This window comes from Microcaecilia unicolor, chromosome 7 (genome assembly GCF_901765095.1).
Source record: "Microcaecilia unicolor chromosome 7, aMicUni1.1, whole genome shotgun sequence".
NCBI lineage: Eukaryota > Metazoa > Chordata > Amphibia > Gymnophiona > Siphonopidae > Microcaecilia > Microcaecilia unicolor.
This window is the reverse complement of record NC_044037.1, coordinates 75441498-75466153: the sequence shown is the minus strand read 5'-3', so window position 1 is coordinate 75466153 and position 24656 is coordinate 75441498. Positions and strand designations below refer to the sequence as shown.

The 24656-nt window shown below is 42.1% G+C and overlaps 1 protein-coding gene across 2 annotated transcripts in view; it reads right to left on the bottom strand.

Moving 5' to 3' along the window:
* Positions 1-6990: 6990 nt before the first annotated feature.
* The window catches only part of APLN (apelin), a 45876-nt gene continuing 28210 nt past the window's right edge, over positions 6991-24656 (bottom strand). Inside the window, exons 2-4 of one of the 2 annotated variants that reach the window (XR_003942732.1) lie at positions 16689-16859; positions 7942-11610; positions 6991-7857 (exon numbers count right to left, since the gene is read on the bottom strand). Coding sequence is in view for 1 of the 2 variants with exons in the window: in XM_030208715.1 (XP_030064575.1) it covers positions 16693-16859 (167 nt within the window). In the remaining variant the exon portion in view is untranslated. Of the gene's footprint in view, positions 11611-16688; positions 16860-24656 lie in introns of both variants that reach the window. The other variant, XM_030208715.1, reaches the window with a different exon arrangement.

Sequence of the window (24656 nt, the reverse complement as noted above, 5' to 3'; positions counted from 1 at the left end):
TATAGAATATGCGCAACTCAATTTAATAAATGGCTGTTAATTGTAGATACCAGTCAATTGTTCACTTAAATTAGTATTAATTGGCACTAATTTGCACCAATTAGCATTTGCATGTGCAACTGCCCTTAGTCGTTATTTCAGAAGTTGTGTGCTCAATTTCCATCACAATTTCTAGGGGTGTGGACATGGGAGGAGCATGAGCAGGTCAGGGGCAAGCCTAGGAGTTAGATCCACTGGTTATAGAATACTAAGGTTAGGTAAGACCACTTATACCAGCCTTTGGCATGGTATAAGTGCTCGTCCCTAAAGTTAGGCATGACACTGCAGACTTACGCTAGTATTCTACAATGGAAGGTATGCACAGATTTCACGTTATAGAATTTACGCTTAGCGTGCATCATCCTGTTGCCTACAGTTTGGCACTCTTTCTCGAGTCTATCCCTAAGTGCCAATTCTATAGTGGCCATTGGGTGTGAAATAGCCATTATAGAATAGAGTGTAGATCAGCATGCATGTGCCAAACTTTAGACATGAGCACTTATGCCATGTCAAAGGCTGGTGTAAATATTTGTGCCTCAAATTTGCAGCTGCACACGTAAGTGATAGTATTCTACAACCTATGCACTCAACTGCAAGACACACCTGGATTTGCCCATGTGTATGCCCCCTTTGGAGTCGTGCACCCTGGGATTCTGTACATCACACCTAGCATTCTGCGCTGAAATACAAGCGGATTCTATAAAAGCGAACGTAATGTATTTAGCTTAATGAGCCAATCAGTGTTGTCAAGAGCACGTAGCAAGAAATAATGAGCACTAATTGACCATATTTAGAATTTACCCGCACAAATGGCTCAGCATATTCTGTAATTCAGAGCACCTACATATTAATGCGCGCAGACAAAAAGGGGTGTGTTTATTGGTGGGGAAATGGGCTTTTTGTGGGTGTTTCAAAATGTATAGAATATGGCCCTCTGCACCTAAATCTACATACCAGAATTTACGCCATGTTTTCATTGGTGTAAATGGAGGTGCACAGATTTAGGCGCCGCTCATAGAATATGCTGAGGTGGAAATGTTTTGTGCATCTGGGCCTAAGTGGATCCAAAATGTTGAGAATGGCTGATTTTTCATATCACGGGTTCATACATGTTTGAACTCTGGGGTTTGGACTGTTGTATTAGGAATTGTTTGTTCTAACAGAATTCACTAAGACCTCATTTTTTTGTTTCTGGTGATTTTGGTCACCTTTTCCTAGAGACGGTCACGCAAATGAAAGTATATGATAGTATTCTGAATATTTATTTGTAACTGGGCTCAAACATTAGTGCCCACTTTATAGAATTACCCCTGTGTGTCAAACATCACCAGACATACACCCCCAGATCTATAAATGGTGCAAATGTATGTGCACAAAATTGCACTTATTCTGAGATGTGCACACAACCAAAAATTGAGGGCTCACAAGCAATTATTGGTGATAAATGTCAACTATTTGGATTGGCACAAGCATTTTGCTAAGCGCTATTTTATAAAGATCTGCCCGCAAGTATTTTAGCGCACAACTCAAAGGGGGATGTGGCCATGGGAGGGGCATGAGCGGATCGAAGCATTTACTAAAGATGAGTGCAGTATTACTGAATACTGGGGATCTGAACCCAACTTCCAAGCCAGGATTTACACCAGGATTCACCCCAAAGTTTGGCACAGAAATTGCTCTAACCGCTATTCTATAAATGGTGCACAACTCAGAGTGCTGTTCATAGAATAACAATTTGCACAGATTTTTTCAGTGCCCAAATTTGGGCACCATTTAGTGATTTATTTATTTTTTATTTTTGTTACATTTGTATAACCTTGTCTATCTGGGCACATACTTTCATGCCTCAAGCTGTACAATGAAACTGAGGTTGTACTATACAAAGCAATAAGCCACAACAAGGTGTGGATTAAGTGTAGAAGCAGCATGCTCCAGCTGTGTTGTCAGATGTGAGGTGGCGGTGAAAAGTGAGCTTAGCCTGGTGAAAGTCTGCAGTGGAAAGTTACTGCCTTTTGAATGCCTTTCCCTTTTTCAAAAGGCATGAGTCTCACATGTTCATTTGTTCTGAACTCTTAGATGAGATGCCATGTTCACTGGCAAAGCAAATCCTGTATGAATTTCTATATATAGGAATGAGCATGTGCCAGCTTCTCCAGTTGAACCTCAGTGCAACAGTGACATCAATGGTTTTTAGGTTTTATGTCTTTATTGTCATCTTTTGTTTTTCTTTGTTTTGTTTTTTGGAGGGGGATAATAAATTGGCAGTACTATTCTGAACATGTGGAAATAAGAGCCAACAATCAAGGTAACGTAATTACCTGCACCTTGGTTGTTGACTCTACCTAAATATCCAAGTAAACTAACATAACAGTTACAGTTCTTGCCCAGTTCAATTCCCCTAGCCATAAGTACATAAGTCCTGCCACACTGGGAGACCAAAGGTCCATCAAGCCCATCATCCTGTTTCCAACAGTGGCTAATCCAGGTCACAAATACCTGGCAAGATCCCAAAAAGCTCAATACATTTTATGCTGCTTATCCTAGAAATGCCGCATTGAGCCTGCCATGAGTGGGAAAGTGCGGGGTACAAATGTAACAAACAAAAAAAATAAACTGTGGATTTTCCCCAAGTCCATTTTAATAATGGTCTATGAACTTTTCCTTTAGGAAGCCGTGCAAACCTTTTTTAAACCCCGCTAAGCTAACCGCCTTTACCATGTTCTCTGGCAATGAATTCCGAGTTGAATTACATGTTGAGTGAAGAAAATTTTTCACTGATTCATTTTAAATTTACTACTTTGTAGCTTCATCGCATGCCCCCTAGTCCTAGTATTTTGGAAAGAGTAAACTAACGATTCACGTCTACTCGTTCCACTGAACTCATTATTTTATAGACCTCTATCATATCTCCCTCACCCGTCTTTTCTCCAAGCTGAAGAGCCCTAGCCACTTCAACCTTTCCTCATAGGCACTGGATTTTCAGAATATCCTCAATGAATATGCAGACAATAGTTGTGGATATCCTCAAAGCCCACCTATTAGACTTAAAAGAACAGAAAACTGATTTATATTCAATCATAACTAAACATTCTGATATTAACATATAATTGCAAACACAAATGGACTGTCTGGACTATATGAGGTCACATGTCAATATAATGATTACTTAAGACACATGTGCTTTATTTTTAAATGTATTTTTTTATTAGATTGACTTTTCCATCTTGCCAGCCTTCCCCCCACCCCCTTGTTGTGCAAAATGCAATAAACTGTCCTTCATGTAGTTTCAGCATCTTGAAGAGTTGGACTTCCTAAACTTATCTTGGGGAGTCCACAGCCAGTCAGGCTTTGAGGTCTCCACAATACACATACAGGAAATAAATCTGCATCAGGAAACCCAGGACTCGATATTCAAAGCTTCTGGTCATTTAAATCACATGTCCGGGTCTAACTGGGCACTTAACTGGACAGTGCTCAAAGTGCCCGGTTTGTGCCTAAGTCGGAACCGGCTATTTTATGGATGGTGCTAGGGCGGAGTCAGCACCGAACAGGTTTAGATACCTACATAAATAGGATCACATAAAACACAGTCTGATCTTTATGCAGTCCATCATAGCCTCTTAAGTGCTGAATAAGGGCCCTTTTATAACGCTGTGGTAGAGCTACCAAAGCGTTGTCAACGCCAGTCTGGCACTGTGACAATGCTGTGACCATTTCCAGCAGGAATTTTTTTTTTTTACTACCAGGTTAGCGTGGGGGCCCTTACCGCCTCCTCAATAGGAGGCGGTAAGGACTCCCCCCAGAAATGGATGCACAATAAGTTGGTACTTACCACACAGCCATTTCCTTTTTTTGCCTTTTACCCGCTGTGGTGAATGAGGCCTTGCCATGCAGTGGCAGTGAAACGCTGAGCACCACCGGCTGATTATCTACCTCCCTCCCCCACCCCCCCCCCTCCCCCCCCCCCCCCCCCCCCCCCCCCCCCCCCCCCCCCCCCCCCCCCCCCCCCCCCCCCCCCCACTCCCAGCATATGTACATTTACTTCATCATCATGGTGGATATAGTAACCAGCTCTCTGGGTGCTGAGAACCCCTAATGTTGAGCAACTTCCTTCATTGTGTTTAGGGAGGGGTAATTTGTATTGTGTTTGGCACAACAAAACATTCTGAAACGTTGGCAACTATGATTGTGGACAACCTGAAAACCTGGCTGGCTTTGTAAAGCACTCTAAAATCCTAGTGTTATCTAGTGCTATGAGCATTGTGATAGAGGTGTTATTTTGTTTCACTCAACATTACCAACATTTGCTGTACATTGGATATGCATAGAGTATATTCCCTACTGTGATTACACTGGATGGCATGAACACAGATGTCTCAGCTCAAGTCGATTCCCTCCCAGCAGGCAAATTCATCCCTGAGTGGCTGCTCAACAGTTCAGACAAGAAATGTTGACACAAGTTGTTCAGAATAAGGAGAGCTGCATAAGCATTTACCTCTGAAAATAAGTGTTTATTTTAAACTTAGCGCTTTAAAATAAAGATATATTTACATAGTACAATCTTTCCATGACAAAAGAAAACACACAGTTACCAATAAGAAACAGCTCCTTCAGAGTATGAGTCTTTTCATTTTGTATAAATTAGTATTGTATAAGAATAATAACCAACTACCGTAAATATTTACAGAAGTAGCAACTCCTGATCTGACATTTTCCTCTCTTATAGAAACATTCCACTCTTTTCCCAGTGATGCTGCCCTACATCTCAGCTCGTACTTAGCCAGTGGGGGAGGGGCATTAAGCAAAGTGGTCTTGACCCAGTGCAGCATTGAAAATAGACCCCAATTGATCACTCCTTGGCCTTCCAATGCCAGACTAATTGGGTAAAGCTATCTGCTTCTGTTTATGCAGCTCCCACCAAGCATGCCTAGTCTTCTTCCAGGTGCTGACAATTATTAACAGAGGATTGGTCTTGTTTGTCATATTGTGGCTTAGTGATTCCTAAAGGGAAAAAAAAAAACAACTTTTGTCATAGACAGCCTTGTGAATAGACAGACAGACAACTGTCTACCACACTTCATATCCATCTCCCTGTTCTGTGCTGTGCTTTAGCCTGAAAGAGAATTAGACCAGCTCCTGGCACCATTGCAGAAAAAATGGCAAGTTAGGGTGTCCAATGGGAATTTTTTTCAGATCACAACCTTGGGTGGCAAGATTACAAATAACTGAATTTATTTCTTTACAAAAGACTTTTTACAGAATGCTCAAAAGTTCCATACAAGTCCTACAGACAGCATAGAAATGTTGAGAAGCTCTATAAAATCCTGAAGAAAGAAATTCAGCTGAGCTCTCCATAGATTATAGCATTTTTGTCCAATTTAAATCCTATGTTCTCATTTGAGTTCAGTTCAGCAGGAAATGTATACAGAATTAGAATGTCTGTTAAAACCATAACATTGAACCAACTGACACACAGGGAAGTGCATGTGGACAGAAGCTGGGGTATTCATATCCAGCTTTCAGCATAGTTGGGGACAGTGAGGAAACTAATAAATGTTTATAGCCCCATTTTAAGTAGAACGCTTACAATGGAATTTAGATGTCCAGGTTCGGATTTGCTCAATCCCAGTAATATTTTTAAAAAAGGTCTGCTAAATGCAAAGCCTTTTGTAAAATACCTATAAGGCGTGCAGGAGTGCACTTGTGTTTTCTAGCAAACAGAGTGGCATCAGCCATTTTACAAAAATACACGTGGGAAAAATAAGCAGTACAAACCCAACAGCTTCCATGTGGAAGTGTCATCACTTCCACAAGAGAGCAGTGGCTACACAACTTCCACATGCAAGTGGTGCCGCTTTCGTGTGTAGCTGTTCCATTTTACAAACCCAGATGTGTAACAGCAGCCAATTAAGTAGTGAATATGCTACTTTTGTTGTTCTTCATTTTGGAGATGGACATCGTCAATGTGAGAGGTTAAGGAGAATTATTCCCTTAATCCCTTGTGTAAAACTGTGGCCTAAAGGAACACTTTTTAAAAATGTATGTGTGCCTTTGAGCTGGTGTAAAATCTGATGGGGAAATTTGTTTCCATGCTCATGTATTCCTTTTTTAGAATTGGGAAAATGTGTAGATTTTTGTCCTGCCCAGCACGCTCAAATCACACCCCCTTGAAAACTCTTTGTGGTGTGGATCTCCATGTGTAAATAGCAGCTTTCTGAAATTGCTTTTTATATGTGTATATAATCTACACGTTAATGCTGCTATTTATATGTGAAGATGTTTCTAGAATATCTCCCACAATTTCTGACAACTTGCTTCTTAAATCCCACCTCTAACAATCAGTAGCTCCCTCTGATAGATATATGACTATGGCATATCTATATATATGATTACATGTATATATGTATATATATGTATATGGCTATGCAAATATAAATTATATATGAAATGAAAGCACCAAACATGATTGGCTGCAGTGCTGTGGTCCAGCTGGTGACTCACTTAACCTGGGACGGATAATCCTGAGGCTATGACAGGGATAAATCCTTGACTACTAAGACCATTTTGCAACGTTTTGATGTTTCAGAGTCAACACTGTTGAGCAACACATGGGAGAGTAAGTTTTGTACAAGTTTGGAAAGTAGGAGAAGGGGTACTGTATTACATCAGCAAGTATAATTTTGTTTTAAAAAATCAACAACAGTATTTGGGGTTAAGGCAATATCTTACTACTGTGGGCTAACAAAGTTTGGGGCAGTGCAAGCTTTTAGGATGTTAGCGTTCCATCTTTGGGCGGGAAATCTGTCTTGTAAAACATTAACAGGGCAATTCTGTAACATGGCACCCATCTTTATACGTTTCCATGTTGCTGAGAGGGAATCCTGGTGGTGCTTCAATATTGTGTTTTCAGTCACTACGGGCAAGTAGGTTTCCTGGAGTCCTGCAGAACTTGCCTGCTCACTATTGAAAATGTGATAGTGAAACAACACCCGCCATTGGTGGGACTATAGGTGGAGGACTCCCGCTCAGCTTAGAGGGAAAGTGGCTGTCACCTTGCGGCATGAGTTACCTAAAAGTTGGGGCCCACTTAGAATCACCCCATTGTTGACTCAATAAGGTTACCATTTGGGCCACCTTGTAGGTTTCATTTAACATTTTAAATTTACTTTTCACCTTGCCCTGACAACATTTTGAAATTCACCTGCCACTTCACCACACTCAGTTCTTTTTGAAACCGAGGCCTCAACTAGTTCAGGCTCCAACTGTTGCGGTGTCCAGAAAGACTGCAGCACATAAATTTAGCTCCTTGTCCCTCACTGTTTTATGGAATGGTTCTAGACACTCAAATGCTACGAGATGATGAAGTGCACTAGGGGGTGGGGGTGGGGGAATGTAAATGCCAAAAAATGTGCCTAAACGCTATTCTGTAAGTACACACATCTTACATAGCACATATTTTACAGGTAGACATACACATAGGCACAGTGTTGGCAGAGCATGGGCAGGACTCACACTTAAGTGTGTAACTTATAGATTGCTATAAGTTATGCACATATCTCCGGCATTTAGGCATGAGCATAGCACTATGGATGGCATAAGAACTTGTGACTTACAGCAAATGCATGCATATAACCGGTTACACTAGTATTCTATAAAGGAAAATAGGTGCCTACGTTCCTTTATTCAATGGTCACCTAACTAAAGATGCACTGTTATAGAATTAACCCCCCAAGTGACCATCACTCTGGAGCCAGACTTGGACCACCGTTCTTGAAACTGTCCAGCAAAGTGATGGGGATTTCTATAGATGGTTTTCAGCTCGCAAATGTTAGTTCAATACAAAGGTACTACCTACAACTTGATTGCTGACCCTTATTTCCACATAACCAACACGGCAATCACAATTCTATGCTCAGAACAGAAACAGTTGCTTTTAACTAAATAGAAACCTGTGGCATAAACAAATTCTGTGCCCTATGTCCTCTGCACCAGCAGCAATCCATCCTGTCGATTGACCAGGAAGAAACTGTAGGAAGACATACAGGCAGCTGGGACATATCCTTTTTTCACTCAACATGTCCCTGTTTTTCACAATCTGTTCCAGAGGGGCCATCAAAGATGAAGAACTAAAAAGGGAAAAAACAAAAATAGAGATTGTTCTTCTAGATCAGTGTTTTCCCTTGGTTGACTTAAGGGTGTGCCTTTCATTTCCCTACTCTCTGGTGCCTTCATATTTTAAAAACTACCGTTACAATTCCATGTACTGAAAATTTGGCCTGGTTTCGACTATGTGGTAGGGATGGGCACAAGGTCAAATTTTTCCATTTGTTTTCAGTACATTGGCCTTTTCCTCCAATTAATGGACTTCATTCATTTTAATAAAAAAGTTTAATGCACGGTAAAACTTTAATATACACTAATTGGCTTAACCAACATTTTAATTCAAAGGTTAATGTGTGCTAACTTCTTAAAGGCACGCTAATGACCAAATGCCCACTAACAAATGCATATTTCTACTATCTGGTTGTTTGAAGTGCCCTGGATCAGTGTTTCTCAATATTTCAAACCCTTTATTTTCAAAAATGATGTGCAGTACACAGCTTCCCTGCAGCAGGTAGTGTAGATATGGGAGAGGACTCATATGACCAAAGGAAAGATACAGAAGTGCTGCAAGTCCAACCAAAGGCTGTAGGACTCAAAGGAAATGGTTGAGGAGGGGGACGAAGAGGAAGAGGTGCTCCTTGTGCAGCATGATTGTGTGATGCACAAAGGAGCACCTAGTTCTCTATTCCATACATGGTGCATGTTAATTCCCATGCTATAGGGCTCATGATGTACCCAGGAAGGAGACAGGCATGTTTGCCTACACATGTGCTTAGAAAGCAGCTCCTGCAAATTTCAGAGCCACTACTGGAGTCTCGCGTTGCAGCAAGACACTGGCGACTTCTTTTCCGTGGCACAACTGATCAGGTCTGAAGACACACCAGCGGTTGGGAAACACTACCTTTGACATGTATGTGTCCCTAACTGACCAGTCCATGACTTGGGGCCCTGTTTACTAAGCTGTGCTAAGGGCGCACTAGCATTTTTAGCGTGTGCTGATTACCATGCGCTAAACGCTAAAGTCACCCAAAGACAACTTTGGGCAACTCTAGTGTTTAGCGTGTGCTGAAAATGCTAGTGCACCTTAGTAAACAGGGTCCTTGGCATTTTCTATCTGCACATGCCATAGGAATTGTTGCAAAATGCTGAACATGGAGTGAAACCTTGAAGAATCCTGGAAACACTCATTTAAAAAGGGTTCTGCTCAGCATTTTCTCCCTGTTTGGGCCATTGCTCATGGTAAAATATCTGTTGTAATATGGACCTTGGTGACTTTTTCCATCAGATAACAGGAAATTATTTTAACTTCAATGTTATCATTACAAGCTCATTATTCAAGATGCTTGTATCCATTTCTAAGCATTGAAATAATGAGATATGGAGGCATGTTAGAACTCAAAATAAATAGAATGTAGCCTTTAATATCTAACAAAAATAATAATATTCCTCTTACATATATCATTTTCTATTGTGCTAACACAGAAGGGGTGAGGACGTCTTGAGATTACAATAATTCTGAGTATTGGCATGCTCAATAGTTTTGCAACAGTGGAGGACCTAGGAGATCCATATTTCCATTTGATCCAAAGTGCTTTTTCACAGTATCTCATTCATTAATACTGAGCTATACTGGAAACCCAATTAGAATCATATACAAATCCCTCATCTTCTGGGCCATTATTCTTTAGTTCTGGTGGTCATATCCCTGCAGCATCTGCTAATGCCGAAGGAATGCAAAGACACATATCACAATAAGGTTCTTCTTGCTGAGTAAGTGCTATGGCCGGACTCACTGGCTACACCATTTACCTATCAACTCAATAAGTCAAGAGGCATATCTGTTTGATATTTCAGGTAGCATAGAGCATCTTCCCAACACAGACCATGGTCCATATTGGTGATTTAAAAAAAATTAAGGGTTCTTTTACTAAGCTGCATTAACAAATGCCTTGGTGGACCCTTAAGCAGGCCAATCCACATGCTAAGGCCATTTTTACTGTGGCTGTAATCCCCCCAATTTTACTATTTATTTCATTAACTGCCGTGTGCTGTTGCTATTAGTGATCATTTTTAAAAATTGCTGCGGGAGTACTTACTGCCACTTATTCTGTAGGTGGCAAGGCTCCCACGTTATCAGTCCGCTAACCAGTTAGCATGTGACAATGTAGCTGCGCTAACTGGTTAGCACAGGAAAGCCCACTCCAGCCCTGACACGCCAACTCAAAAAGAATTACAAAAATAATTAGCACATGGTTAGCCCGCGCACATCATAAAACTAACACAGAACGCAATACCTATTCCTGCTTTAGGCTTTTTTTCGCTTAGTAAAAAGTCCCCTTTCAATACTATTGGTGATATATACTAGGTCTCCATTTCACTTTCAGATGCTAACATTGACTCCCTATCGCTGAACAGACAACTGAACATACACCTTGAAAGGTCACAGAATTATCAGGAGGAAAGGCATTTCATCTGAAAACTCAGCAACTGAAGCTCATCTCAGCTTTTGTTCCTCATGTATTCCCCAAAGGCAGCAGTGAGTCTTTTAGCTAGTATACCAGCGGAAAGCTTGCCCTCTACCTACATATGAACACAAACAGTCTCTGAGAGAAAGATCTTCCAAACTGCATCACTAATGAGGGCGACTAGGAGGATTTTTTTTTTTGACTGAGAGTTAAGTTTTAATGGATTATAGTAAATCCAATATTAATGAGGATGATAACATCCAAGTGTATGTGTGAAAGGGCTTTAAAACAAGAAGCAAGATCATCCTTGAGATCCTTTTCTTCTTCTAATGATTCCTCCTTAGGACTCATGGATTGATGGACGTATGGCCAAATGTACGGATAAGCAGATGAATACAATGATAGGAGGGTGGGAACAGCACTGCTTTCAGTCAGTCAGTCATTCTCTATACATGGGAGAATGATTGGATATCAACAGCACCAGAAGCACTTGCAATCAAAGTACGTGGATTAGTATGTCTGACTTCCAAAAAACGTGGACAGGCCTGCAAAGTCAGACTTGACTATTTACACATAATCTACCCTGGCAGTTGCAACTTGATAAGAGGGAATGGATGAGGGGCTGTGAGAACTCTATCCAGGCTTACAGTTGCAATGTTGATGAACTAATCATAGTGCAGTAATATTACTTAACTGGGTTTACCCAGTTATAGTAGGGGATTCCATGGAACAAGGACATTCTAGAGGTGACTTGTTTATGTTGCAGCTGGAAGTAATGGCTTTCTAGAAAGGCAAAACTCTCTTCCTAGGAGCATGATGTCCAAGGCTTCCTGGGAGCTGGTAGGAGCATCCGATTCATAGGCTGAAAAACACATCCAAGGCCTCAGAGGAGGCAAAAGAGACTGGGAGGGTCATGGCAGGGCCCAGGCATCTCAGCTGGTTAGAATCAAATTTCAGGGCTCCAAGCTGCACAAGCCAGTAGGATCCTTCTACCCACACAAGCCTGAAAATGAAAATAAAAACAAACCATTAGAAATTATAAGTTAAGATCATGAAAAAGCCCTATTTAAGAAAAGCTGATGGATTTTATCATGATCATTGCTTCAGAGTTTAAAGTTAGCATACAACGAGAGTAACAAGCTTGTAACTTTGTTGAAGTGGTCTATATTTCTTTTTTATAATCCAGTTATGGATGAAAACATAAAACAGATTAGAGGCTGGATTGCTCTTGGACTAAAGCTTAACATTTTTCTAATAACTGTTGTCATCATAAGACTGTGGTTAAATCTTTTAGTGGTCCTTTTACAACGGTGCGCTAAAAATAAGCATGCACTAAATGCTAGAGATGGCACCACGACATAACAGACCATACAAAAAAAAACCCAACAAAACAGACTAAAACCAAAACAGACCAAAAAAAAACCCTCCCCAAAAAAACCTATACAAAAAAACCCACAACAAAATAGACTCTTAATCAAGCTGGTTATGTTTTCAAGCAGATTTATGAATCTCACTAGATACCAAGTGTGGATAGTGAAGTCAAGCCCTAGGCAGGTGCCAGGACTTTCAAGTGACAAGCCGTGGACTTTCTCAGTAATTTAGCTCCTCCACTTCTTTGTACCCTTCAAATTCATACCATTCAAAAATAAATCTATTTCATCAGGCCCTTTTGTCGGAGTCTATTTGTCAGGACTTTTATGTCGGGAACTTTTTTGTTTGGAGCTTTTTTGTCTGGTTTTTTGACCGGGTGCCGCTAAAGATGCCCATATATTCCTATGGCGTCTCTAGCATTTCGGCGAGCTAATGATTAGCGTGCCTTTGTAAAAGACCCCCTTAAATAGTTGTTTAGCTTAGAGTGTATCAGAAGCAAGGCACTCCAGATGTGTGACATCACAAAATTCAAAGGAGGAACTTATTGGGACCTGAAAGGGTGCTGCCTGGTCCCACAAAATAATATTTTCTAAGCATACATTACAGCGATGAAGTAATACAACTGTCATAACATAGATAGTTTGGTCGACAGCCTTTCAAACTATACTAAACAATCAAGATCCCTTGAAATGAGGGTGAGCTGGAGTCCTTGCCAATAAGAAGAATCTAATTCTTTAGACCACAGAGCTACAGCACAGGTGTTTCTAGTCTGAATGAGTTAAGAGCCAGGCATGATTAATCAACAATAACCCTGTGAGCTGGATGTTGAGCTCAAAGGGATTAGATTCTGTGAACACCATAGAGTGTTAGATTCAGAATAAAAGCACTGGCTTGTCCTAATGCTGCAGGGCCTGCAAAGAAGCCAATTAAAAAAAAACTTTTTGTAACAGTATTCTCATCTTCAACCCTGTATTTGTGAGGCCAGTAGGTTAGTATTCAAGAACGTCATTGTTTTTAGCACCGAATTTTAAATAAACCGGCACACTGTCTTGGTGGCTATAGAAACCAGGGTACTACTTAAGATCTTCCAGCAATTAGAAACCCCACAATACCAACACAATGTCCTTACCCAAAACCTCTATGCTGCAGGGCCGCCGAGAGACCCAGCTGGGCCTGGGGCAGGACAGGACCACTGTGCTCCCCCATTTGAGCCTTAGCCACCACACTACCCCCCACACTTGGACCGCCGCCGCACCAACTTGTGCCGCCCGCCTTACCAACTGCTGCTGCCCTCTTGTGTTTCTTCTGAGCGTGCCGCCCAGGGGCGTATCTGGCCACCGGCGGTAGGGGGGGCCAGAGCCAGAGGGAGGGGGCACATTTACCCCCCCCCCCCCGCCGCCGACACCCCCCCCCCCTCCGCCATTACCGGACCCCCCCCCCACCGCCACCAACGACTCTCCACCCCCCCTCCGCGCCAGCCCTCCCCCGCTGCCGTTTCTTACTTTTGCGTCCGCTTCCTCCTGCGCCTTTAAAAATATTTCTTCAGCTGGTGGGGGACCCCAACCCCCGCCAGCCAACCCGAGATGACAACTTGCAGGTTCTTCCTCCACCATGGCCAACAGGCTGGAGTTGAAAGCGTCTGAATCCAGTTCGGAGTCTGACGTCAGACTCTGAACTGGATTCAGCCTGTTGGCCACGGCGGAGGAAGAACCTGCCAAGTTGTCATCTGGGTTGGCTGGCGGGGTTGGGGTCCCCCGCCAGCTGAAGAAATATTTTTAAAGGCGCAGGAGGAAGCGGACGCAAAAGTAAGAAACGGCAGGGGGAGGGCTGGCGGCGGGAGGGGGGCCAGGCGTAATCTGCAGGGGCCCAGGCCCCTGTGGCCCCACGCAGATACGCCCCTGGTGCCGCCTAGGACCTAGATGATTGCATTACCGCAATATCGCGTCAACACAATCATCTGGGTCCTGAGCGACATGAAACAAGAGCAGGAGAGAGTCAATCTCTTTGAAAGAAGACAGACCCATCCCAGAAGCAGGCAGAAAGAAGCTTGCCTGCGCCGGGCCCAGACCCCCTGTGTCTGGGGGACCAGTCTACTAAAATTGCTGGCTCCTTCTACATCCCAATGGCATGAATCTGTATGTTTTGCACTTATTCGAGTTTGTTTTGTTTTGGGTGTTTTTTTCAAAAATGGACCAAAAAACAAAACGTCCAAAGCATAAAACCTTATATGAAACAGCATTTTAGAAAAAAGATATTTTTTCTTTTTCCAAAAATAACTTTCTTTCCTATTTGGAGTTTGGACATTTTGTGCATAACATCAAAAGTCGGACTTAGAGGTCATATTGAAAATGCCCCTCCACATCCTTATTGCTATTACTAGGATTTAAGTTGACTATCTCCAGGTTTACCTCCTTGTTTCAACTATGTGTTTTATGCTGACATTTGGTTATTTCACTATTGTTATTCTGTCAGTACAATGTAAGTTGTTTTATATGAACAGCTTACATTGTACTGTTGTATCTCAATTCGGGTGAATCTCTTCATAAAAGTGGTTAATACATTCTAATGAATAAGACCCTCTCCTCCCCCCACCCCAACCTGGTGTGGTTCAAGGCCTCACCCCATAGTCCAGTATCTCCCCTCCCCTTCCTACTTCCCCCTTCTCCTCCTCTTTCCTTCCCCCCTGCCCAGCCTGCTGCCACCCTACATTCTCGTTGCTTCATCCCACTCACAGGAAGTTGAAAAGGTGGGATGAAGAAGCGAACTGACCGGCCAGAAGCAGCTGCCTTCAGCGCTGCAGCTCACTGCTGCAAACAGGGAGCAGAGATGTAGCCAGCCTGGACTCGAAGGAAGGGAGGGAGAGCTCAGTTGCCTGACACAGGGACAGGGTGCAGGGAACCTGAGGAAGCAAAAAAACTGCCTGGTTGGCCACTATTGTTGGGGGGCCCTGAGACACAAAATGGGGATCCTGGGCCCCCGAGGCCCCCCTGTAGCTGTGCCACTGTTTGACTGTAACCACAGAAATGCAATATATCAAGTCCCATCCCATTTTCCTTTCTTTTCCCTTTCATGAAAATGCTCCTAGGTGCACATCTCACCTTTACTCCCTTATCTTGTCCCCTGAGCCCTCCAAAAAGAACCCAAAACACCATTGTCCCCCACTGTACACCGTTACAATAGCCCTTATAGGTGAAGGGAGCACCTATATGTGGGTACAGTAGGGTTCTGGTGGACTTTGGGAGGGGCCATAGTTTCCACCACAAGTGTGACAGGTAAAGTGAGATAGGGACCCAGGTCCCCCACTGTGCCCTGCACCGACCACTACACTACTCCAGGGACCTGCATGCTGCCCTAATAGACACCTTACCAGACATGGCCAGTCAACATAGCATTGCTAAGACTGCTGAGTAAGCTGGGAAGCACTGTGTAGGTGGTTGTATGACTACTTTTAGGGGTTCACTTTGCTTTTTACCCCTACTAGTTTTTGTACCCTGACGCAGACTGAGGGCGAAACGTGGCACGTCGGGTAACTTGTAATAAACAACTTCTTATGTTACCCTCCTGTTCCATTTTTTTTGTCTTTTTTGATCTGCTTTTTTTTTCTTTTGGTTTGCTATTTCTGTGGCAGATCTTTGCCTTTTTTGTTCTGTCATATAACATCTTAATACATAGACACAAGATGGGACCTGAGCTGCCATACGCAGGTCAGATGGTAGGGACTTTTGCAGCATGGCAAGGAGGTAGAGCCTTGAACCACACAGACTGGAAGGATGCATGGCTTAAGGATCGCTAGGGCATCAGATACCTTTGAGCCTACCCGGGGGTAGATTTTGCTTGTCAAATCCATGCATAGGTTTGAAAATACAATTTACTATGCATACTTTTATGCCCCCTACCTAAACATGTCCCTGTGGAATCTCCGCTCAGTATAGCTAAAAATGAATTCATCTGTGGCAACATCACCAGCAGTCCCAGCTGGATGAGTGAATCTCAAAGAAAGGATAAAAGTCTATGAAATAATAATGGAATTTTAGTCCCAATGAGGGTGGGCAATTTTTCAGGAAAACCAATTTACCCAGCTAGTGTACGTTTCTTACCCACTTAAATTACTTTTTAAAAATAGTACTAACAGACCTCTGGCAATACCATTACCCTTCAGAGATTTCAGTGCAACAACAGTGCGCCTATGAACAGCCCGTGCAGTCAAGGACAGCTATCAAACCCGTCACTACTCAGTGGCTGCGAAGCCTCATTCAGAAACACCATGGCTTTTATAAACTACCTCACATCTGTGCCAAAGTCTCTCTATTCTTGTCAGTTCCTGAACTCAGCATTACTTTATGAGCCTCCAGGGGACTGAACACTCTCTCTTCCACTCCAAGAAACTCTCTGAAAAAAACTCAGCATACTCTTACGGGTCATTAAATCTGATTTCATTTGATCTGGGTTTTAAACTATATGTTTGATATCTCAGCAGGTGGTCACTTCAATGACGTATCCAAGTGTATTCCTATTTTCACAGAAATATTAAGGTTTTTGATTTATTTACTCATAACTGGGAATGCAGAAAAAGGGGTGTGCAGAGTGACAAGATGGGGATTTTAAAAAACGGCTGTGTAAAAGGAAGAGTGGGATGCAGAGAGAGAGGGGGGGGAGGACCAGGATGTACAAGGAAAACATTTTCAACTCAGTTCAGGTTTTCTCTATTACCTCCTTAGAAAGGCATTGGGCCCTTGTGAGACAGTCGAGGTCTCTGACGCCGATATTTTCTCCAGTGCCCCTGCCGGTGTCCTGCTCCATTCCGAACTCCTTTTGGGTGCACCAGGTTCCGAATGCCATCTTCCTCAGGTACATTTCCATCTGATGACTCAGCTAGGGGTCCTGCAAAAAAAAAAAATTATCTTAGTGATGCACTGGAGGGGTGGGGAAGAAAAAAAGAAGAGACGGGAGGTCCTGTCATCACCTGAGGTGTGGAAAATTGAGACGATATGTTTGACAGATTACATACAGCATTCAGTTTTTTCTTCTGTTCCCTTTGCCCTTCTTAATTGCTCCCCAGCCACTACATTCATGAGCTTTGCCAAACTAAATACATTAAAATCTAAAAGCATGAAAACATAAAGGGCATGGTATGGAAAAACCATTCCTAGATAGATTTGTTCCATACTTCTAGAGGGGCATATACATTCCAGACAAACCAACATTTACAAGCTCTTATGAGGGAGACATATGCCATAGTCTTCTACTAACATACATTAGAAGAACTGAGGGAGCCTTTTACAAAGGTGTGCGTTTTTAGTGCATGCTAAAAATAAGTATGCGCTAAAATGCTAGAAACACCAATAGGAATATTTATTTATTTATTTAACACATTTATATCCCACTTTTTCCCACTTAGTTGCAGGCTCAATGTGGCTTACACAATACCGTAGAGGTAGGCTCTGGTTCAATAATACAAATACATAGTACAGTAGTAAGCATGTAAGAAACATCAGTATAAAGCAACAAAGGAATAAAAGAGGGGATGGTGATAGAAGTCTAGTACGGTCCATATTTTGCCGTGTCGCAGGAAGTAGAAAGTTAATTTGGGTCATGGGGGTAGGCCTTCTTAAACAAGTTGGTTTTCAGTAGTTTCCTGAATTTAAGATGGTTATTGATAGATCTCACGGTTTGGGGCAAAGCGTTCTACAGTTGTGTACTTATGTAAGAAAAGCTGGATGCATAAGTTGATTTGTATCTAAGTCCATTGCAGTCTGGATAATGCAGATTTAAATAAGTTCGGGATAGGCTGGTACGGTTTCTGGGTGGTAGTTTTATGAGGTCCAACATGTATCCAGGAACTTCACCGTAAATAATCCTGTGGACAACAGTGCAAACCTTGAAGGCAATACGGTGGGAAGCCAATGCAGTTTTTCATGAAGGGGTTTGACACTTTCAAATTTTGGTTTTCCGAATATCAGTCTGGCTGCTGTATTCTGTGCGGTCTGAAGTTTCTTTGTTAGTTGTTCTTTACAACCTGCATAGATTCCATTGCAGTAATCTAAATGGCTTAGTACCATTGATTGTATTAGGTTGCGAAATACGTCTCGTGGGAAGAAATGTTTTATACGTTTAAGTTTCCACATTGAGTGGAACATTTTCTTTGTAGTGGAATTTACTTGACTTTCAAGTGTCAGATTGCGGTCAATTATGACGCCAAACAGTTTTAGGCTATCCAAGATTGGGAGAGAGTGGTTTGGGATGTTTAAGGTTGAAGGTTTATACTTCAATATATGGGTGTCTCTAGCATTTAGCGCATGCTAAAACTTAGCACACGCTAAAAACGCTAGCACACCTTTGTAAAAGACCCCCTCAGTTTTTATATTGGTAGGTAACTTTTAGAGCTAATAAGAGGGAGCATCTCCACCCAGAAGTGGAACCTGATCATTCTGCTGTTCAGCTCACTGGCTAAATCATGTTTTCACTGACTTTACTGCAAGTCAGATCAGAATATGAAGCCTGAGAATTTAGGAATAAATATTCAGCTGGTGGCAGTGAGCGATTTTTTGGCCATCGCTGGCTTTGGGCCCCTTTTACGAAGCTGTGGCAAAAGGGGGGGCTGTGTTTTTGATGCATGCCGAGGCCCCCTTTTACCGTAATGGGTAAAAGGCAGGTCTTTGTGGCACTGCCCAATTACTGCTGGGTACACATGCGCTGAGGGTGGGAACTACCACAGGGCTGTTGCATTAGCCCAATGGTACTTCCCTTTTAGCAAGTGGTATGCCCACATTGGGCATACTGCTGCTTTGTAAAAGGACCCTCTATGCCCAGATATTCAATGCTTAGCCACATTCGGGCACTGGAGGTGAATATCCAAGTATGTATAGCCAGATGGCACTTATTCGGTTAAGGCCAATATTCAGCCCATAACTGGATAAGTGAAACTGGACAAAGACAGGACTGAGTTTTATGCAGTCTGATTTGCCCAATTACCGTATGCAGTTTAGTGCTGAATATCGCACTTAAGTGTGTAAGTGCCAACTCCACTCTGGACCACCCGCAACATACTTGGTTTCGGCTTAAGCGGTTACAGGGGATATTCAGTGCCATTATCCAGTTAACTGCCACTTAGTATCCGTGGATAGCCCGCACAGGTGATTTAACCTTGGTTGGTTAAAATACTTTGAATACCTTGCTTGATTAAAATAGTTTGAATACTGACCCCTTACCTTTTTTGGCTCTTAATTTTCTATTTAATATTTTGTTTCTCTCTTAAGGCCTCTTTTACAAAGCTGCATTACTGATTCTCGAAGCGGCAAATGAGAGAAAGCCCATTCAATTCCTATGGGCTTCCTCTCATTTGTCGCGTGGGAATCGCTAGCGCAGCTTTGCAAAAGAAGCCCTTCATTTTCTCTTAATTTTTTTTATCTATGCAAATTTTAACAAAACATCACAAATGTACACTTGACAAGCAATTACCAGAACAAAAAGGCAAAAATTTCTGTTAGCAATACATAGAAAACAAATAAATAAAAATGTTCTATCTGCAAAGTAACAAAATTTCACCTCTGGTACTTAAAAGTCCTCAAAATAGGGGGAAGGGAGGGTTAGAGAACGCCAATCAAAAGGAGAAAATAAAAGTGAAGAAATAGGAAAATCAGTAAGTGTGCTGATGGATAATCTAATCACTGCAGACATCCAGACAGAGAGCAAGTCACCATCCAGCTGTACTTAGGTCTCCTTACCCGAAGGATGATTGAGATTTATAAAGACATATTTGGCATTACTTGATTACACACTTACAAGAAAACCTTCTGAGCCCTAGACATAACAGCAAGAACTGTTTCCTCTTCTTCTGTATGACCCTGGCCACATCTGGAAAGATCCACACCAATATATTATAAAATAACTCAATCCAATGTCTATAAAACTTCCTCAAAATCAGTTCATGATCTACTTCCAAGATGAAAGTTATATTCATAGTAGCCACTTGAAGCTTATCACCAAAAGCTTCAGAGGCACCCAGAGATATTCAAACTATCTGAAGATATCAATTGTTCCTCAGCTTGTTCTTCTCCCACAACTCCAATAGGAGAGGAGGGATATAAAACACATGGGTCTCCGAAGCCAATTGGTCTACCGAAAATCCCCAAATACCCACCAAATATTTCTTAAACATATCCTTTGGAGACACAGTACTCAAGAAAAAGATCTAGGTGTCATTGTGGACAATAGGGCAAACAGGATGCTAGGAATTATTAGAAAAGGGATGCAAAATAAGACCAAGAGTATTGTGGTGCCTCTGTGTCGCTCCATGGTGCAACCTCACCTCGACTACTGCGTTCAATTTTGGTTGCTATATCTCAAGGAGGATGTGGCAGAGTTGGAGAGGGCTCAAAGAGGAATGACAAAGGTGATGAGAGGGATGGAGATCCTTCCATATGAGGAAAGGCTGAAGAGGTTAGGGCACTTCAGCTTGGAAGGGAGACGGCTGGTGAAAGGGGGGATATGATTGGGGTCTGTAGAATGCTGAGCGGTGTAGAACAGATAGAAGTGAATCAATTTTTCACTCCTTCAAAAAGTACAAAGATCAGTGGATGCTCAATGAAATTACATGGAAATACTTTTAAAACAAATAGGAGGAAATATTATTTCACTCAAAGAATAGTTATACTCTTGAACTCACTGTCGGAGGAGGTGGTGGCAGTGGTTAGTGTTCTTATGTGGAAACTTTATGAAGTACAAATTCTTGCTCTTTGTAAAATTTTCCAGATTAGTATGCTCTGAGGTTACCTCAGATAATTTGGTTAATTGAATACCAAAACCTTTCAATTGGTCAAACAGAGCCTTCCCCACATTATTAATAGATAACCATACATTTCAAGAGTAATTACTTGTAGTTTTTGAAGCAAATAATGCTGAAGAGGTTGTAAATCTAGCACCATTGCTCCATGTTGCATGCTCAAGAGCCCAAAAGCAGGTTTGGAAGTTGTTTTACATTGGCCAATCCAGCAACCACATGGCAGATTCTGCCCCCCGATACTGGAGAACCCAGCGCACCACTTGGCAGTGTATTGCTCCTCTGTTCCACCACTTCCTCTGAGGCCGCGGTTTCAGGGTATGGAGTTATCTATGCTCCTTAAGGCTCAACAATGCTTCTTCAGCCAAGGGAAACACAGACTCTCTTCTTTTCAGTGTTCCTCCCAACGTCCACCCAGTGGGGACTCCAGACAGGTTAAAGGTTCAAAAAGCATATTCATCTATAGGGCCAACCGTCAAAGAGGTAGGAAACTGCCCCCCAAGGCGTGTAGCCTATCTTTCCTTTTGCCCGTAACGAAAGGGGAAAGGAATGTCTAGGCAACATGCTGAGCACAGTGACACAGCCGCCATCTTGCTCAGCACCCCCCCCCCCCCCCCGACTTTGCTGGCCTTCAGTCTTAATTTTCAAAGTGGTGTTATACTATACCTCTTGCAACTCTCTGGTAGCTTATTTTTGAAGAATCCATTGAGTCAATGGAGTGATAGCTTAAAGCAAATCTGGCATACCTCAATGAAAAAACTATTATCTATATGGCAAACAGTGCTGACACTACTGAAAAAGCTATCCAAGGGTTTTACTTTATACTACCACAGTTCAGAATTTGGGTTATGTTTAGATCAGCTTGCTGTCCAATAGCATAGACTGCAGTTTCCTTTGACTTCACAAATTGTGTGAAGGCTGTGATCCTTTGAAGCATGCCATGCGATTGTGGATTAGTCTTGTGGCTAGAGTCATAATGACCACGTCATTGTTTGACCAAGGTTTTCCTCACTTTCTCCCCAGTTCAAGGGCGGGGAGCCAAAGTATGGCCTAATACTTCCCCTGGCCTTCTGCCCAGCTCTGCAGTTTACTCAATACAAACAAACCTTTTCTGGAAAAAAAAGGGCAGGTGAAAGATCAAGCTTAAAATTTCATCTTAAAGTAACATTTCACTCTCCTTGTTTAACCCTGTTCCAAGGCATCCTGTCAACAGCTTTCACCAACATCATTTCCTTCCTACTGAAGCCATAAATCCACGGCGCTGCAGTTTAATTTTGGAAAGACCAGAGGGAAAAGGTTTAAACTTGGATGCATTCATTACATCCTGCAATGGCATCGTGACCCCTTTTTCTGATAATTAACCATTAACACATTTTACTGTTACACATAAGTTGCTTATGAATGACAATAGAAATCATTTTTCTCAGCTTGGGTGGATGGTCGAATTTAGTCCATTGTGTGCTCTCTTAATGACATTTGTTTGAAACAAAAAAAACTTGAACACAAAAACAATTTTCTGTGTGCCCATCCCTACTGGCCCCCCATTATGGCACATACGCATCCTCCTAGTCCCTTCTTATAAAATGTGAACAGTTTGAAAGAATGGTCTGTATTCTTATATGTATAACTCATACTTCTGAGTGAACAAAGAAGCATCAACCCTCTTTTGAGCCAAGCAATTTTTCAGCCTTCTTAAACATCCTCCTAGAACCAATCTCCAATTGTGTACCCTAGAATTTCTCTCAAATACAAAATAGCACCATAGTACATGAAGCATTACAGAACAAGACCCCAGATTCTATTCTTTCTCTCCTCCTTTAGGAGCCAGTCCATGTGTCATTCTGTACCGATAAAAACTTTGGTTGCCGTTCCATAAAGGAGCAGAAAGTGCTAAAGGAAAGAGAAGATGCTGAATCCCAGGAGTTCTGTTAAAGTAGGTTTTAATAGTGTCAATTAAAAATTCAAGGGCTAGGTTTACTAAGCGGCGCTATGGGTGCGTTACTGTTTCTAACGCGTGTAAATGGTGTACGCGCGTTAAACACTAACACTCATAGAAACATATAAGCACATTAGTGTTTAACGCGCCTTAAATTTACAGGCGCGTTAAAAACGCTAACGCACCTTAGTAAACATACCCCCAAATGTGCACTTTTTAAATCAATAAGAAATATTTTTATTCCTGCATGGTTTTATGCTACTACAAAATACAACAAAATCCTTTGTATCAGCAGCAATATCCTTAAATGGAAGATATACTCATGGCACTAATCTAACGTATATCCTGTTTTCTGTTTTGTCTGATGTATCTAGGTTCATAATAGTCAGCATAAAATGCAGCTTCACTGGGAAATCGAAAAGGAGTCTCCAAGAGCTAAAAAGTTAACCTCTAGGTCAAGAGTGCCAGAAGCAGTTCTGGAGAAAATTCCTAAGGAATTCTCAAAAATGAATATTGACTAGTGAATCTGCTTTATTTCATTATCAGCTTCTTATTGCTTTCATATGTTCCTGGAGATGAGCACCTTGGAAAGAGAACATGAACACAGAAACTTGATTTTAGGAAACCCATCTTCAGTAATACAAATGCACCAATATTCATTTCTTTTGAGTACCATGAATACAATTGGGATGTGCCAACTGTTTCATAACATACCAAGAACTGAATGGGAGAAGATATACTAATCTCCGATATCCTTTTAAAAATAAGATTCACAGCATTACCCATGATTTTTCAACAACGCTGTGTTTATGTAATGTGACTGAATGTCACATGCATGTGAAAAATTAAAAACATACCCACACTATGCTTATTTTTGAGTTTGATGGATGCCAACTGAAAGTTAGCTACTTTCTCCAAAATAAATAAGTTCAGTCCTTAAAACAATTACATCAGTTGATGAAACCTCCAGGAATAAGTACAAGCTGAGTTGGCAACCCTGCAAACTAAGCATCAGGGAGTTCCTTCCCCTAAAGCTTCCTTTACCCAAACAAGTTCCCAGTGCAATGTTGGCTTTTTGTGAGTGCATATGCAGCTATCACAGAAGGTAAGTGGCGTAACCCAAGCTAATAGAGCTTAATGGCCTCTGAGAAGGAATGTTGTACATTGGAACATGTCAAAAGAGCATAAAAATGTAAGAATAGCCATACTGGATCAGACAAATGGTCCATCTAGCCCAGTATCCTGCTTCAGGAAGAGGTCAATTCAGGTCATAAGTACCTGACAGAAACCCAATTAGTAGCAACATTCCACGCTACCAATCCCAAGGCAACCAATGGCTTCCCCCCATGTCCATCTCAATAACACACTATGGTCTTTTCCTCCTGGAGCTTATCCAAACTTTTTTTAAACCCAGATATGATTATCACATCCTCTGGCAACAAGTTCCAGAGCTTAAATATTCTTTGAGTGAAAAAATATGTCCTCCTATTTGTTTTAAAAGTATTTCCATGCAATTTCATTGAGTGTCCTCGGTATTTATTTTTTTTGAATGAGTGAAACATAGTAGCGTGGAGGGGCATAATCGAACGGAGACGACCATCTCTAAGGGCGCCCATCTCTAAGGACGTCCCGGCGAAGGGGCGGGGAAACCGCTATTATCGAAACAAGATGGGCGTCCATCTTTCATTTCGATAATACGGTCGGGGACGCCCAAATCTCAACATTTAGGATATTGAGATGGTCAACCTTAGAGATGGTCGTCCCCGGTTTTCTGCGATAATGGAAACCGAGGACACCCATCTCAAAAACGACCAAATCCAAGGCATTTGGTCATGGGAGGAGCCAGCATTCGTAATGCAGTGGTCCCCCTCACATGCTAGGCCACCAACTGGGCACCCTAGGGGGCACTGCAGTGGACTTCACAAATCGCTCCCAGGTGCATAGCTCCCCTACCTTCGGTGAT